The 16,694-nt window shown below is 53.0% G+C and overlaps 3 protein-coding genes across 3 annotated transcripts; all 3 read left to right on the forward strand.

The window, feature by feature from the left end:
• Positions 1-1,358: 1,358 nt before the first annotated feature.
• LOC135425508 (C-C motif chemokine 3-like) lies at positions 1,359-2,442 on the forward strand. The gene is made up of 3 exons (XM_064677852.1): positions 1,359-1,508; positions 1,682-1,796; positions 1,963-2,442. The coding sequence occupies exons 1-3, from the start codon at positions 1,436-1,438 to the stop codon at positions 2,066-2,068; spliced, it is 294 nt and encodes a 97-aa protein (XP_064533922.1). The 5' UTR covers positions 1,359-1,435; the 3' UTR covers positions 2,069-2,442.
• Positions 2,443-2,539: 97 nt separating this feature from the next.
• Positions 2,540-4,499, forward strand: CCL7 (C-C motif chemokine ligand 7). The gene is made up of 3 exons (XM_064677853.1): positions 2,540-3,354; positions 3,775-3,892; positions 4,263-4,499. Exons 1-3 carry the CDS (start codon positions 3,282-3,284, stop codon positions 4,357-4,359), a joined length of 288 nt encoding a protein of 95 aa, XP_064533923.1. The 5' UTR covers positions 2,540-3,281; the 3' UTR covers positions 4,360-4,499.
• A 5,692-nt stretch (positions 4,500-10,191) lies between these two features.
• Positions 10,192-11,360, forward strand: LOC135425363 (C-C motif chemokine 4-like). The gene is made up of 3 exons (XM_064677573.1): positions 10,192-10,371; positions 10,755-10,863; positions 11,013-11,360. Exons 1-3 carry the CDS (start codon positions 10,209-10,211, stop codon positions 11,104-11,106), a joined length of 366 nt encoding a protein of 121 aa, XP_064533643.1. The 5' UTR covers positions 10,192-10,208; the 3' UTR covers positions 11,107-11,360.
• Positions 11,361-16,694: the final 5,334 nt, after the last annotated feature.

Raw genomic sequence — 16,694 nt, forward strand, 5'->3', positions numbered from 1 at the left:
AGATGAGCTCCTGGGTGCGTGGGGGTAAGAACAGGGATGAGGGAAAGGATGGATCCGGTCAGGGAAAGGCGAGCCAGGCAGCTGTGCCGGACCAGAACCAGTTCTCATCTGCTTTCCTCTGCTCCCTGAGGAGAGATTAGCTGGGAGTTTGGGTGATGGTGGAAGGTGCTCTGCTCTGCCAGGCAAACACAAACCCCCTTGTCTGCACCCGACAGCCCTGGGGCATCACCCCGCCCCACTTCCTCACTATTATCCCACACATCCACCCCAAGCAAGTTGAGGCTGATTTCTGGGAAATGGCTTTGGAGAAGAGCAAATGGAAGGTTATGTGTGGTCCCACCATGGATGTGGTCCTCATTCCCATCCAGGCAGGAGTCTGCCTGGATCAGCATCCCATGTCTTCTCCACATCAGGGCTGCAGTACAGCCCAGAGGGTCCGGAATGCCACAGGGTGCCATCGGCATTCCCAGCCCCATGTGGTGGGATGTGGCTGCCTGGACAGCCGGGCTGGTGGGAATGTGTGTCTGCATCTCCCCACTGCTTCCCCCCATCCGCCAGCTGCTGGTAGCTGGGATGCACCCTGGGACTTGCAGGGGCTGGGGGAAGAAGGGGCTTTTTTGACAGCTGCAGCCAGGCAAAATCCACTAGGGAAGCCCCAAACTGGCCTCTGCCTTTCCCAGCTCAGCACGGCCAAGAACATGAGCTGCTGCTTTGGCACCAAGCGGAGGGAAGTGGAGCCACCTGCCCGTCCTCCCCCCATCCCCGTGGGCCCCAAACACCCCCAAAACCAGCACAGAGACGTTTCTGTGCCTGATGCAACCCAACAGAAGCTGCTTCTCTGTGGGTTTATTTTCTCTATGGCTTTTTTCTTTCTTTTTGGAGGAGGCATATTTGAGTGTTGGTCCCCTGGACCAGGATGCAAAGCAATAGGATACAAAATTTCACGGTGCAGGGGGAGGACATGGACCATTGGAATGTGTGGGGCTGCCAGGGACCCTGCTGCATGCTGTGCCTGTCCCTGGTCCCATCCAAAGGAGATCCCCAGACTCTCTCACCCACCCTGTGGTCTCACCATGGGGCACAGAGCCTGCCCAGGGAATAAGGGCACAGAGCCAAACTTTGGGAACAGCCTGTCCATCAGCCCTAACGCTGGAGGCAGGAGCTCAGGAAAAATCCCAAGCCCATTGGATGCCAAAAGCGTGGCCTGGGAGCAGATTTTTCTTTTCCCAGGGTTGAGCTGGGAGGGGATCAGTATCACTTACCCTCTGTGCTTTGGGACGTGGCGAGGGACCAGGTCCTCCCCCTGCTCACGCAGCTGCTGGCCCTGGGGGAAGGCAGGCCCCTGCTCCCCCATAAAAGCAGCCGGGCAGCCCCAAGCCCGGCACACGGAGCAGCCCCGAGCCCGGCACACGGAGCAGCCCTGCCACAATCCACCATGGTGAAGGCAACCGGCATCTTCTGCACCCTCCTCCTCCTCACCACGCTGTGCTGGCAGAGCCTGGCTCAGAGTGAGCACCACGGGCTGGGGGACAGGGACAGACCCTGGGACTGTGGGGACGGGTTTGCCTCGTGCATGGGGAGCAAGTGGGCTCTTCCCAAAGAGCTGTCGTTCCCACAGCTGGCAGGCTGAGGTGGGAGGTGGGGGTCTCCAGGCTAAGCTGAGCTTGTGCTGTCCCCCCAGGAGCTCCAGCTATGCCGGACAAGTGCTGCTTCAACTTCCAGACGAGAAGGATCAAGAGAGACAACGTCGTTGCCTGTTACCCCACCAGCCCCGAGTGCCCACACCAGGCTGTGATGTGAGTACCCTAAGCCCACCCTGGGGGTAAAGCCCCTCTAGATCCTGCCAGACCCCTTGCCTTGCTTTGGTGGGTCCAATCCTGACCTCCTGTGCCTCCTCTAGGAAACTCATCGCTGGGGTCCCTGTATGACCACCCCACTAACCTCATCTTCTCTCTGCCCCAGTTTCAGAGTGAGGAACGGGAAGGAGATCTGCACCCAGGCAAGCAGGGCGTGGGTGAAGAGGTACCAGCAGAGCTTCCAAGTCAGCTCCTTCTCCATCCCCAGCTAGTGGGGTGGCAAGAGGCAGCAGGGACTCCTCTCCACGGGGGACACCGCCAAGGCAACCCCTCTGCAGAGGTGGCTGTGGGGACACATTGGGACAGAGCAGCTCATCGGGGACGTCCTCCCCACCACGCTGGGATGACCGTGCCTATCTCCCTGAAGGCAAAGGGCCTTTGCCAACCCCAGCATCCCACCAGGATGGAGTGTGCTGACCCTGTGGGACCCTCAGGTCTGGATCCTCTGCCAGTCCCCATGAATTCCATGGCAGAGAGGCTGCTCCTGCCAGCCTGGCAGCAGCCGAGGGGTTCAGGGGGAGCAGCTCCACAGTTATTTTTTGTACGACACACTGAGCAGAATTAAACGTGATCTCACACATGCAAACATCTGTCTGTGTGAATGTCTTGGGAGTGGGCAGATCCTGCTGCTGGCTTTCCCAGCCAGGTGCTGGGATCAGTATGGAGCCAGGAAGAGCTGAAGCCACAGCCACGTCTCTGTGAGGATGTCCGGGGTGAGCATGGGGCCAAACCACATCCATGCTTTGGGGAAGCACCAGGGAGAGCAGCAACAGGCGGGCACAGCCCATGAGGAGGGGGCTTCCTGTGTTCCTCATCCACCACCCTGAGGGGAAAGCCCTGGCCCAAATTCTGTCAGAGGAGCCCCTCAAGGATGCCTGGTCGGGGCCCCACTGACAACCCAAAATCCCAGTATGCCACAGGATGGACACTGAGACAGGGACAGGCACCATGACGGGCAGCCAGCAGTGGGTCTCAGGGTGGGCTGGGGCAAATCCAGCCACCACTGAGCCACTCACCCAGTGCAAAATTGCAAGAGAGGCATCAGAACTGATGGCAATGGCTGGTTTTTGAAAAGAAGCTCTCACAGGACTCTGTCAAGTTGAGCATCATCCTGTGTGGTTTGCTGGTGGTGATAATCAGACTCAAAATAGACTCCCAGCCCCTGTGCATCACCAGCAGCCCGCCACACTTTCCAGCAGCCCTCGGGTATCTCAGTGGCCAAACAGGCTGGGAGAAGGAATTTCCCTTCACCACTTGCCCTTTACCAGGTGGTTCTTTCCGTGGGGAGAGTCCAGAGCTGTCATGGAACGCCTGGCAGGGGTTATATATCGTGCCAGGGTGCAGGCAGGAGGGGCAGGTAGCTCTCTGTGGCCTGAGACAGGGAGAGCTGCCTTCTGCTGGTGCTGACTGAGCCCTGTATTGGACATGAAGATCTGCTCCTTGGCCCTGCTCACCCTGCTGCTGGCAGCCCCCTGGACTGGAAGCCAGGGCATGTCCCGTAAGTACCGACACCGAGCCTTTCCCCACGGCTGCCCCAGACCCTCCACTCATGGGATTTGGGAGGAGGATGAGAGTTCAGCTCCTGCTTCTGCCACAGGACTGGGAGGCTGAGGGGCATCACCAGCTGCCCCAGCACAGGCCTGTCGTGGACTTGTTCAAAATGAGCAAAACCAGGCTTGGGGATGGCTTCAGCCCCGGAGCCCCAGCTGGGGAGCTCTGCCCAGCAAACCCCCACAGGCAGAGGAATGGGGGGCTCCTTCCCTGGGGACAAACATCACCACTGAGGATGCAAGAAGAGACCCCTTGTAGCACGAGGGAGCAGGAGAGTTCCCAGGGGAGCACCCACACCCCTCAGCAGAGCACCCACACCCCTCATGCCAGGCATAGGAGAGCACTAAAACCTCTTGTCTCCTCTTAGTCCGCACATCCCACGCCATGTGCTGCCACAAGGGCATGTTCATCTGGCAGAAAATCCCTGCATCCAAAATCAAGAGCTACCAGAACACACCTTCCCTCTGCTCCCGCAAGGCTGTGATGTGAGTAACCCCAGCTCCCACCCAGCCTTCCTCCCTGGCATCCCACTCCTCACCCTCGCTCACCCACCTTTCCTACCAGTTGTTCTGCCTTTGGCAAAACAAGCCACCCTGCCAAGGGTTCTGTGGGTGGGGGTGCCCTAACCTGGCTCTTCACATTCCCCTCCCTCCTCGCTGCTTAATCCCAAATAGCCCCAAAATCCCCCTATTTCAGCTGCCAGACAGAAAAACGGGAAGGAAGCCAAAATTGCAGAGATTGCCAAAAGTCAGCACTTCCAGGGAAAGTGGGGGGCAGGATGCTGCAGGCACCTCCAGGCTGGCAGGGATCCATCCCCCAATCCCGAGCTAATGCAGGATACTCTTTCCCCCAAAGTCTGAAGCTGGAGAAGGGGACAGTCTGTGTGGATCCAAAGGTGAGCTGGTTCCAGAAGTACCTGAAGGAAAAGAAGCTAATCAACACCTCCATGTGAAGCTGCCTTCCCCACAAGCTCTATTTATTTGTTTCCCATAATTATCTGTATGTTCTTGTGTCATTAATTTATGGAGCTGGCTCCGTCCCCTCCCCTGTCATCGGCCCCTCCACTGTCCAGTACATCCCTCAGTGGAATCAATAAACCATCTCGTGCTGACCTGGAGTGAGAGATGTGAACCCTGTGGGAGAAAATGGGTCATAACAGGGTTCAGCATTCCCACAGAGAACCAGGAATAGACCAGGAGCCCCTGGGAGGGCAGGGAAACCCAAAGGGCCAAGGCTGACGCCCCCAGCTCACCTCCAAGATGAAGCAGCCCCTGGCCAGACGTGGCCTTTAAGGATGCCCTGGGCAGCTGCCTGCCTGGTGGGATGGGGATTGAGGCAGGGAAAAGGCAGGTGAGGTTGGCAATGGGAGAAGGGTTGGCTTTGGGGGGTTCAGGGGCTGGTTTGGTTTTGTCCCGGCTGGATCAAGTGGTTAAACAGGGGTGGCTGCAGAAGGAGAGAGTGGAGCCAGGAGGTTTAGCACTGTCCTCCAGACCTGGGCAGGCCCCTGGAGAGAGCCAGCCATGGGAGAGTGATCCTCCAGGTCCCTGGAAATCCCCTTGTCTCATAGCAAAATCCCTCCTGCAGCCCCCAGAACCCGTCCACCCACGGTAGCAACGGGGGTGGCAAACAATGGAAATCAACCATATCAGGCCTGTCACTCGTGTCAATAAATTCCTTAAAAGAGAAGAAGAAATGGAACATGCAGATGCTTTTGGGCAGGTTTCCAGCAGGTGCAGGGAGGCTGGAGCATCCTTCATCTGCCTGGTTCCCATCAGGACACTGGCCATGGAGCTCTGGAGTTAACTCTGTGTCCCTGCTGTGACCAGTGGAGCAGGGTGAGAAGGGTATTTGTGGCACACCTGGGGAGAAGTTGGGAAGTCTTATAAATCCCTGCAGGGATGGTGACTCCACCACTGCCCTGGGCAGCCTATGACAGTGCTGACAACCCTTCCAGTGAAGAGTTTTCCCCTAATATCCAATCTAAACCTCCACTGGTGCAACTTGAGGCTGTTTCCTCTTGTCCTGTCACTTGTTACCTGGGAGAAGAGTCTGAACCCCACTTGGCTACAACCTCCTGTCAGGGATTTGGAGAGAGAGAGAAAGTCCCCCTGAGCCTCCTTTTCTTCAGGCTGAGCCTCCCCCAGCTCCCTCAGCCACTCCCCAGCTCCATTGCCCAAGGTCTGATCCCTGGGGAGCACCACTGGTGACCATCTGTGGCTGGATGTCACTTCATTCCCACCACTCTCTGGGCCCAGCCATCAGCCAGTTTGTCACCCAGTGAACAAGGCACCCATCCAAGCCATGAGCAGCCAGTTTCTCCAGAAGAATGCTGTATTATCTACTTCCCTATTAGTTTGTGACTCACTTGAATCATCTTTTTGATGAGCTGGGACATGCTTTACTTTTAAAGATACCTTTATACATATTGCCAGATTTGTTGCCACATATCTGCCCCCCTTTAGGGTGTTTCTGTACTAGCCAACGACCTTGGGCCCAGTCATCTGCCACAATCCCCATGGGACCATATCATCTGGAATTGTTCCTTTTAATTGAAAAGAACATTCTTGCCTGTGACTGGGTAATTGCACATGCTCAGCCAAAGCATTTTTGCAGGCATTCTTTAGAAAATGAGATTTGACATCTCCAGCTTTTCTAGAGTTGCTCTTTGGTGCTGCTGCTCCCCTTGGGATTTTTTGGAATGCCAGCCCCCACGGGAGCACTGCAGCCTCCTGCAGGGGGAGAGGTTGTTCCTGCTCTTACCACTCTCCTTCCTGCACCAGTCTGGTGCAGAAGCCACTTAAGCTGGAGGGAGAAGAGCTGTCTTTGATTTAGGACCACAGAAAACTCCCTGCCCTGGGTTGTGGTTGTGGTTCTTTGTGCAGGGCACAGCACAGGATCCTTGGAGGGGGAAGGGACATTTGGGAATTGGAATTTAAAATGTATTCAGTGGGGACTGGTGTAGGAATTCTGCTTTGAATGCTGAGTTACTCTCATAAAACAATGCACTCCAGGGTCAGTGACAGCTCTCTGCAGGGTGAGGCTGGCAGCTGACCTGGGTTCTCCTCATAACCCCAAGCCACGGGACCCTTTTGCATAATTTTTATCAATGAGTGTCACTTCCCAGATGGATGTTGCATAATGCCACGTGGCTTTCTCTTCAAAGAAACAACAGTGGTGGTGTTAGCAGTTTCTTTCATTTCTTTCTGCCTGTGGTTTCCTCCTGCCTCAGGCTGGTGCACAGGGCAGGCAGAGGCTGCTGTCACCCCATTAGTGCTGCAGGGTCCCGGGTGTCTGGAAGTCTCTCTTGAAAGAGGTGCTGAGAACATCCCTCTGCCCTGACTCAGGGTCAGAAATGCAGCCTGCTGCCAGCAGCAGGGCTTTGTCCTCGGGGAAAACTCTCTGCAGAGCTGGAGAGGCTTTCCTAATGTTGGCTGCAGGCTGAGGCAGAGCCTGGGCTTCCCTCAGCAGGCCTGGGGACCAGAGGCAATCCTGTGCTCTTACACTCTGGGATGGAGATCATCCCTTGCCTTCTAGTCTGGATGAACCCTCTGGTTCATCAACAACAGCCCCAGAGGGTGATGTGGTTTTGAGACTTGAATTCCCTCATTTTCTTTGGGACACTCAAGCAAGGCAGTGCCAAAAGCATCAGGTCATGCAAGACTAGTGCCATGTTTGCTCATCTCTGGCTTTGTGGTACCTCTCCCACTCCATGTGAGTTTTTCCTGCTAATGAGATGGCCACAGCCAGGCTCAGGAGGAAGTTAGGGATATCTTTGGGGCCTTTTTGTTTGATCACACCTGCCCTACCTACCTCTTCCTTACTTATTTGTTCTCTTTTCCCTTTTCTCGCCTGGGTGCACTAAATTTTTACTGTGCTGAATACTTGACCATAACCTCTTGCCTTGTTTATGCAAAGACAAGCCAAAAAGAAGTGGCATCTTTGGTATTTACTCCTCTTCCTAACTAATAGGCTTTTCCTTTCCTTTATTTTTCACATTTGTATTTGCAAAGCTGAAGTTTCTGGTTTCCTGTGTTTCCTGCCCTGCTTCCAAGGGTCTTCCGTGACAGGAGAAATAAAACTGCAAGTCATTTCTTCACTCTCCCTTTACACCAGTTCCTTATATTTAATTCCTTAAACACAAACTATCTACTTTTGTTGAGCTGCAGGTCTGTGCAATTCGTTGAAATGTCCTCGATTCCAGTTATAATGGAAAGTATTTCATCAGGCATCCAGTAAGAAGTCCCATCCGGCCCTCATCTAAATGGAGAACTGAAAGCTTGGCCAGTCACTTCTACAGCAAAGAGGAAATATTGCTGCCTTTTCCATCAGAAATAATCTTCGTGACTGTGAGATTTCCTGCGGTTCCTGCCGGATGACAAGTCTTCCTCTGGTAACTGCTGAGGCCAGTGCCCACAGATCATTCTGTTTATCACTGCCCTGATTTCAGTTTCTCTCCCCCCTGGGTGAGGGATATCCCTTACCACCCTCCTGGTGCTTGTGGGTTCCCAGGGCTACTCTCCTGCCCATCCCACCCTTTTTCACCTGCTTGGACAAACAAAGGGGCTCCCACCAAGCCAGTCTTGTCCACTGCCATTGCTCATCCCTGGCTGTTGGCCCCTGTCCAAGCCCAGCTCACCCCTGGCTCGGGGCTGCCTCCCCAGAGAAAACCCACCCTGTGTTGAGGTAGCTCAGCATCTTGTTCCTGTGGTTGACCCAGACAGCAGTTTCTGGTTTCCTTCATCATAAAAGCCTGTTGCACACTGTTGTCCTCCCTCCCACTTCTCCTCCATGCACCAAGCAGAGCTGGCTCTGGTGAGGGCAGGAGAGGTGCCAGGACAGGCTGGCTGGAGGGCAGAGTCTGGAGCAGGTCTCTGTGGGACACCTGAGGGTTTATGGGCAGAGAGGTTCATGAAAACACAAAAAGCTTCTGTTGGCTGGCCCCAAACTTGGGATTCCTCTGCACACAGTGGATGCTTTGAGCTTAAGAGAAACCACTCAGTGCCTCTGCAATGGCCTCAACAGAAAAGACTCATGCAGATCTCCATTCCTCTGAGGAACTGAGTCCCTTCCTTCTGCCTTTGTGCATCTGGGGACATGGGACAAGCAGGAGTTTTTACAGCAGGTACTACCTCTCCTCCAAGCCCTTCTCAAATGTCACAGATGAAAACTCTGGTCACTGTTAAATACAAAGGATTTATTCCTCTGTAGCCCCACACAGAGAGTGGCTGAAACAGAAACAGCTGAAACCTGGGCACTTGGAGAAGGGAGCTGGAACAGCTGGAACAGCTGGACTGGTTCTTCCACTAGAGGCCAGATCAGCACTGCCCAGCTCCTCCTGACCCACTCCAGGGCATGATTTACATCCATTCCCACCTCTGTCCCACCTGGGAGCGATGCAGCCCCTGTTGGCTGGGGAAGGTTTGCTGGGCAAAAGGCCACGGCAGGTGCTGGGAATGGGAGGACAAGCACTGGCATTGCTCAGCATATCTGTGAGTGGGACTTTTCCCCTGAATCAGGGCAGCAGGAATTAGTCATGCCCGAGCCAGGGCCAGCAGGAAGGCCAGGGGAAGCCAGGGGTTTGTGTGGTAGCTGGGAGACAAGTAAACAAACCTTTCATGGCACCATGGGGCAGCATCAGGGAAAGGATGGAAAAGGAAAAAAAAAACATGGAAGAAGGAGCAAGTTTGACAGCTCCCTCTTTCTGGGTGTGCCACAGAGGGGCATGTTTGAGAATTGCCCTCTGGCATTGCAAATGCTGCCCCTTTTCAGTCCCTTCACGTGTCCTGACACGGGGGTCTTTGCTTTTCGGGGCTTAGTCAGAAGAGAGACCTTAAATTGGATGAAATTATCCTGTTTGGGTAGAAGTGGGCTGGCAATTGCAACAGCTTGGCCATTAAGAGGCTGCAGCCCAAACTAAAATCCTTAGAGAGGTGTAAATCCTGTGTTCAGCCCAGGGACAGGGAGGGTGGCTGAGCCCACTGCTCCAGCCCCAGAGCAGGGCAACAGAGTCCAGTGCCTGCACATGCAGGGACTCCATGGGTCTGCAAACTTTCCCATATGGGAACACTGCTTTTGACCTTAAAACCAGCAAAAAGGGACAAATGTGAGACCCACAGTGACTCAACACAACCTTGTTCCTACATGATCCTTCCTTCCCTAGATGTCCAAGCAAGACCTACAGCAGTCAGTGGAGATGAACATGTGCAATGCATCGTGACAGAGAGAACTCTGGATCCCTGTGGTGCAGCAGGGAGAGAACTGGTATTTGTGGCAAACCCGGGCAGAAGTTGGGATCTGCCTCCTGGCAGTGGATTTCTGCCAGCAACAGCAGCAGTGGCTGGGGGTGTCCATGCCAGGGACCCTGAGCTGGCCTGGGGTCTCCATCTCCACAGCCCCCAACACAGCGATGCTGCTGGGGCTGCTGCAGAGCACATCCCTGCCCAGGGTCTGCTTGCTGTTGATCCTTCACAGCTGCCTACTTGGGATTGACATCAGAGCTCTGGCTCTGGGATTGACATCAGAGCTTCACAAGCCCAAGCTGCCTCATGGCCTGTGCAGCCCTTGCAGCAGTGGCAGAGTCACTGTCGGCATTTGGGCTCCAACCAGTCCCCACCAGGCACCCAAGGAGCATCTTGAAAGTTGCAGCCTCGTGGCCAGCAGTCCCTTCCCCTTCTGTGGTTTCCTTTCCTTTTCCAGCTCAGCAAAACTGGCCGATCCTGACATAATTTCCCCAGTATGATGCGCTCACTTTCTTTCCTTGAAACCCTGTGCCCGCCCAGCGCATGGGGATAAAAGGAGAGCATGGCCACAGCGGTGGAGCATCGTGCAGAGAGAGCCCTGCAGCCTCCCCAGCTCCAGCCCTGCTCACAGAGCCCTCGGCCCCACAGCACCATGAAGGTCCTGGCAGCCTCCCTGGTCGCCCTGCTCCTCGTGGCCTCCTGCTCCCTGTCCGAGGCCCATCTCGGTGAGTCGCTGTGTCCTCCTGGGGCTGGGGGGGACATCGCTCCACGGGAGCTGCTGGAGAGCCCCATCCCTGTCAGCAGGACCCTCATGGGGCTGTGGGGAGGGTTGGGGGCAGGAGACTTTTCCCAGTGTGGGATGGAGGGTTGGGGGCAGGAGACTTTGTCCCAGTGTGGGATGGAGGGTTGGGGGCAGGAGTCTGTGTCACACTGTGGGATGCAGGCTTGGGGCCGAGGTTCTCCCTGAGAGCCATTGCCAGGGAACAGGACACAAGGGGAGGGTGGGAGATGGCAAATCCTTGGGGAACACCATGTGCCAGTGGGGCCAGAGCCTGTGCTGTAGCTGGGGTCTCACCAGGGCTGTCTGTCTGTCCCTCTGCCCTCACAGATGGCGTTCCCACCACCTGCTGCTTCACCTACCAACAACGCCCCATCCCTCTTCGCCTCATCAACTCCACCTTCACCACCAGCAGCATCTGCACCAACCCGGGGGTGATGTGAGTACCCACCACTGCCAGGGGCTCGGGGTGGCCGGGAGGGACTTGGGGACGTGGCTGGGGACACTCAGGGTGCTGCTGGTGGGACCCAGCGCGGGCACCTCGTGCCCTCTGTGCAGCACCTCAACACGGGTTTTTTCTCCTGGCAGAATGGTCACCAAGAAGGGGAAGCAGCTGTGTGTGGATCCCCGGGAACCCTGGGTGCAGGAGCGCCTGAAGCACTTCCAGACCCCAAAGAACTGACCTGACTCTTCCTCGCTGCCACCGGCGATGCCCACGGTCACACCCCTGCGTGGCCTCCAGCCTCAGGCACACAAGAGAGCCCCTGACCTGCAGCCTCCTTCAAGGGGGAAAATTGTTTTATTTAACTTATTTAAGTTAAACTAAATAATCTTTTTCTAAAAAAAAAAAAAAAAAAAAAGAAGAAAAAAGAAAGCACAAAAATAATTTATATTATGTCAAAATAATACACTAAAATAAAGATAATTTCAATTATATCAGCGTGTCTGTCAGTGAAGAGTCAGTTTTGAGGCCTCCCTGCTGGAGCCCTGATGTGGGAGAAGGGATCCACGGGGACCCCCTTGCAGATTGATGAGGCAAAGTCTGGTCCTGCTGCTCCAGCTGGTGCTTCCAGCAGGACATGTGGGATGGAGGTGACAATCCATCCAGGGCCCTGAGCGGTGCTGTCGTGGTCTAAGCCCAACTGGCCACTGGGCTCAGCCACTCAACCACTTCCCCCCACCCCGGTGAGATGGGCAGGAGAATCAAGAATAAAACTTGTGAGTTAAGAATGGGTTAATAATTGAAACAAAGTAAAATATAATAATAATAGTCATTTAAAAGTGAGAAAACGCAAGAAGAACGAGTGATGCACAATTCAGCTGCTCAGCAGGTGCTGACTGATGCCAAACCCTGTCCCCAAACCCCAACTGGCCCTTCTGGGCATGATGTTTTATGGGGTGGAGTATCCCTTTGGCCAGCTCAGGTCAGCTGTCCCAACTATGCTCCCTCATAGCTTTTTGTGCAGCTCCTCAAGTCCTTGGCCAGGGTAAACACTATTTAAGAACAACTAAAACATCATTGTGCTATCAACATTATTCTCACACTGAATCCGTCATCAAATATCCCCCAAAAAATCAAAAATCCATAAAAGAATCAACATAGCTGATACTATCTTTGTTTTAATTTATTATCTTGACATACTTTAAATATCCTGACGCACACCAACATTAACCTAATAGCTTCCTTTTATAAGCTCAGAGATATTTGTGATGAAGGAAATTCAGTAGATCTCTCTTGTCTGAGCTTCAGGAAGGCACTTGAAATGATGCCACATAGTAAATTATTAGATAAGGCAGAGAAGATGTGACTGGCATTCGAAAAGTAAATTCGGTGAAGAGCTGCCTGAAAGGAGCAGGATAATTGCTTCAGCTGAAAGGGGGGTTACCCGTACAGTTCCTCGAGTTTCTGCCTCAAAAATTACTCTGCTTAACATTTGCCTTAATGATCTTGGCACAAAAAGCAGGAGAAGGCAAAGGCAATGTGCTGATGAGGCAAAACGAGATGGCATCATCAATCTAGAACAGGCCAGGATCTCACAGAGAAAGATTATAATGACCTTGAGGGCTGGAGTAACAGAGAAGGGATTCGAGTCAGCAGAGCAGACTGTGTGAGTGTGCTGTTGGGAACAAGGGAGAGCAGCAATGGCCATTCCAGTTTGGGAGCCTGTCAGCTGGAAATGTCTGGGGCAGGGAAAGACCCACAGTAGACATCACAGGACTGTGCCATGACCCTGGTGTTAAACAGCATGAGAAGAGTCAAATGTGAAGAGTTTGGGTTGAGGGGTTGAGGAAACGAGGGACTGATCCATGTGAAGGCACCAGAGTCAGCCCCGGGGCTGGAAGGAGGTGCAGTGGGCACTGCTGGAGTGGGGACACAAACTGGCTGGGAATACCAACAGAGGAGAAATTGGGTTTCCACATGAAAGAATTTTGTCATGCAGGTTTCTGACCCCAGCAGGGCAGACAAAAATCAACCACGCTCATGTGGATATCAGTCCTGCTGTGCAACCAGCACGATCCAGAACCCATCCAGACTGGAGGTGGGATCTTCCCTCTCAGTGTGAATGCTTTGTCTTTACAAGAGCCTATTCACAGTGGTGGTTTAGAGTCCTGTTTCAAAAGGTGACACTAACAGCAATGTTGTTTTGGAATCCAGTGTTCTACAGGGCTGCACAACCCCTGTGAGCCCGGGCAGGTGGCAGCTGCCTGCTCCCATTCCCAGGACAAGCACCAGATTCACTTGTTCCCCTCCAGGACTGCAGGTGGTTTCAGTGGTTGTGGCTTTTTGGTATGTGATTAACTGCTTCCCTCTGAAACTGCTCTGGCCTGCTCAGCTCCACCATTCAGTCTGGAATAATAGCACTTCTTCCAAATCTCCTCCAGAATCTCTTTTTCTGGACACTCCCATCTCTAACAGCTCTTTCTCTTTCTCTGCCGGGCTGGGCTGAGGCAGAGTCTCTGGTAGTGCAGACACCCCAATCTCCTAAGGTGACCTCTTGCTGCTCCAGCTCCCCGGGAATTAATTTAGTTTTACAACAAACTAAAAGTTTACAACTTACATTTTACTCTTCACATTCACTGCATGTACCCATCCCAGCTACCACCCATCCCAGCATTCCAGCCTTGCTGCCATATCCCAGGAACATGTCAATGTTTCTGTAGTGCCTAAGAACAATAAATCTCCTTTGGGATCATCAGGGGTTTCTATTTCTCTGGTTTCAGTTTCCTTCAGACACTTCTCTCTGATCATCTCCTGCAAGTCCTTCAGAGCTTCCTGGGCTGCCTCACTGCTGAGTTGAAAGACTTGTATAAACACTATTTTAAATTTTCAGGCTTTTTGTATTGACTTCCTCTTTCTCTGGAATTTCCCTTTCAAATTTACTGGTACAAGATTAATTCTGGGGTCAGCTTGTACCCCTTTCCTTTTTGACCACAGGATGCAGGACTGACTCACACTTGTAGGGAGGATTACTTAATAGTCCCTCTCTTCTATCCCCCCTGGTCTGTGAACCCCAACACCCACAGCATCCCCCACTTCCACAGCCCAGCCACAAAGCTGGCTCCTTGGACATTCTCCCACTTTTCAGCTGAGGGGGACTGATTTTTCCTTCTGTGAATTCCCCAGGGAGAGCACTCTGGATTATGGCCCCAGCAGGTAACACACTGCCACACCTCTGCTTTGCTTTTAGGACCAGGCCTGGAGGTAATGGCCAACATTAGCCCTTTCCCATCCTTTTAAGAGCCAGTTCCTTCCTGCAGACTCCATGTCTGAACCCTGCTGGGTGTAATTCAGCGTGACAAAGCCTTCTCCTCCCAGGAGAGGTATCACTCCTGATTCAAAGTGCTCTTTGGTGTGAAATCTGCTTTCTACCCTGGGCTAAATGCCTCAGTGCAGTCCCAGGGTGGGCTCCCCTCTGTGCCAAGAGCCCCTTCAAAAAGCTGACCCTGCTACTCCTGAAAATGCCTTGCAGGAAGGTGGGAGAAGAGTCCAGAGAGTGCAGAGAACCAGAAATAACAAAACATAGCCGAGTCTTGCACCTGGGTCTGTCTTTTGCCCATAGAGCTGTGCGAAAAAAACAGTTTGACCTGTGATTTTTGCCACCAAGGACTCAGCACAGCTGTCCCCGTGCCAGGACTGCGTCCCCACCACAGTCCCCAACACCAAGAGCAGCAGGCTGGGAGCACATGTGACAATGGCAAATTCAGGGTGCCAGCCTAGAGCTCCATGCACACTCCTGAGGCTGGAGCACAAGTGCCAAGGGATGCTCTGGGAAGGACACAGGCAGTTGGCAGCTGCCTCCAGCAAAAGAGGACAAATATCTGGAGCACAGGAGCCAACAGACCTTGCTGGCTCAGAGGGCACGAGGCTGGAGAGAAGCAAAGGAGCAACAGAGAGAGAGGGATGACAGCCTGTCTGCAAGGAGAAAGAGGAAGGAGTTTGCTTTGTGTGCAATTCTGCAACAGCAGTCTGTGAAGGCAAGATGTGAACTCATCCTGCTGCTGGTAGATGGACTCCTTAGCAGCAGCACAGGGAGGAAAAGGTCAGGATGACTCAGGGATGATCCACATGGGCAGTGGTGTCCACCTTCCAGAGCCAAGTCAACCCTGGATCACCCGGGTGAGTGGAATATGAACTGGCTGGTCTTTAAGAGACAGGTCCCAGGAGAGGATGTGCTGTCCCTAAGGATGAACAGCATTTGCTCACAGGAGCACCCTGACGAGCAAGAGTAACAGTTCCCATCTCGGGTTTCTATGAGGGAAGGGAGAGGCCCTTGGGGTAAGAGCAAGTGGTTTTTCAGAGAAAACACAGAAAAGAGGGCTGGGGAGAGTCATCAACTTCCACACAGAAGATCAACACTCACCACTCACTCTAGGAACAGAATTCCTCACTCTCCAGGTGATCTCCCAGCACTTTCTCACTGCTGCAGCATTTTTCTTCGTTGTAGTTTGAGACCAGAACATCATGTCCTTTCCAGCCTGAAAACAAAGACTGAAATTGTTCAGTGACCCTTGTTAGACTGTTCTCAGGCCTCTCTCACCCTCTTTGCACTACACACCACGATTCTTCCACGCTCTGCAAATTTAACAGGCCAATGCTTGTTACAAATAGCATTAATAAAAATATCACATAGCACAGGAGTTGTGGGGTCCCACATGCTCCTGGCAGTCATGGATGGAATCCACTCAGAAGGCCATTTCCACAGTCTGACAATGACAATGAGGTGTCAGAACCAATAGAGGATTTTTTTTGTAATTTGGGGAGCTGGCTCATACCCACGGGACTAAGCTGTGCATGCAATAATCACTTCTCGGAATATAGTGCTTGCAATTTTTGAATCCCCGTCAAGAATGATGTCAAGTTAAACTCCAGGAACAGAACAGGAGCAAGTTCATGGCAGTGTGGGAACATAGGAATTGGCAGAGATTCCCAAGGAGCGATGCAGAGTTTCCCAGCCAGGTCTTTCTGAGCACGTCTGAGCTGTGCACAGAGCAGCATCACAGCACCCTCTGCTGCCTGCTGGTCCTCAGGTCCTCACCAAGCAGCTTGAGCTGGGCTTTGAGCTGACAGCACCATCAGATAAACACCTCATTCTTCAGGGTGACAAATCTTGTAATTACTGATTAGAACTGTGTTCTCTTCCCTGCCTTGGGGGAAAACAGGGCTCAGGCTTCTCATACTTCCATCAGCTGAAGGAGAATCTCACATCCAGTGGTCAATACTGCAAGTGAATGTGAGCATCAGAAGCACCAACTTACAAGGTTTAATTGCTGCAAATATTTATTCAGGCTTTAAACTAACACCCCAGTGTCACTTCTCTTTGCAGTGCATCTGACTCCACCTGTGGTTGTGGAAGCATTTCTCCTGCATATCCCAGCTCCTCTTGCCCCATCTAAATCATTCCAACATCCATTAAATGTGCAGGAACACGGTGCTGCACATGAGCAATGCACAGCAAGAACACATGTGAGCCAGCTGGCAGCAGGGTGGCCTTGTCCTTTTCTTCACTGTGAAATACAGGACCAAGTCCAAAGAAGTAAATCAGTAGTGCACATGGAGCAGTTCTCTCCCTCCATGCCCATGATGCAGCTCAGATACAACAGCAAAAGGAAGCTCAGGCACGTGTGAAGGATGAGGGCACAAGCTCAGTTATCTGTTGCAAGAGACATGCAAAAAAGAAAGAGGGAACGGGAAAAGAAGAACCAGGGAAATCCCAGAACTCCTCCCCACCATCAAATCTGAGAATGCCATGCTCAGAGTTGCTTTGTGCT

Source organism: Pseudopipra pipra, chromosome 21 (genome assembly GCF_036250125.1).
Source record: "Pseudopipra pipra isolate bDixPip1 chromosome 21, bDixPip1.hap1, whole genome shotgun sequence".
In the NCBI taxonomy this organism is placed as follows: Eukaryota; Metazoa; Chordata; class Aves; order Passeriformes; family Pipridae; genus Pseudopipra; species Pseudopipra pipra.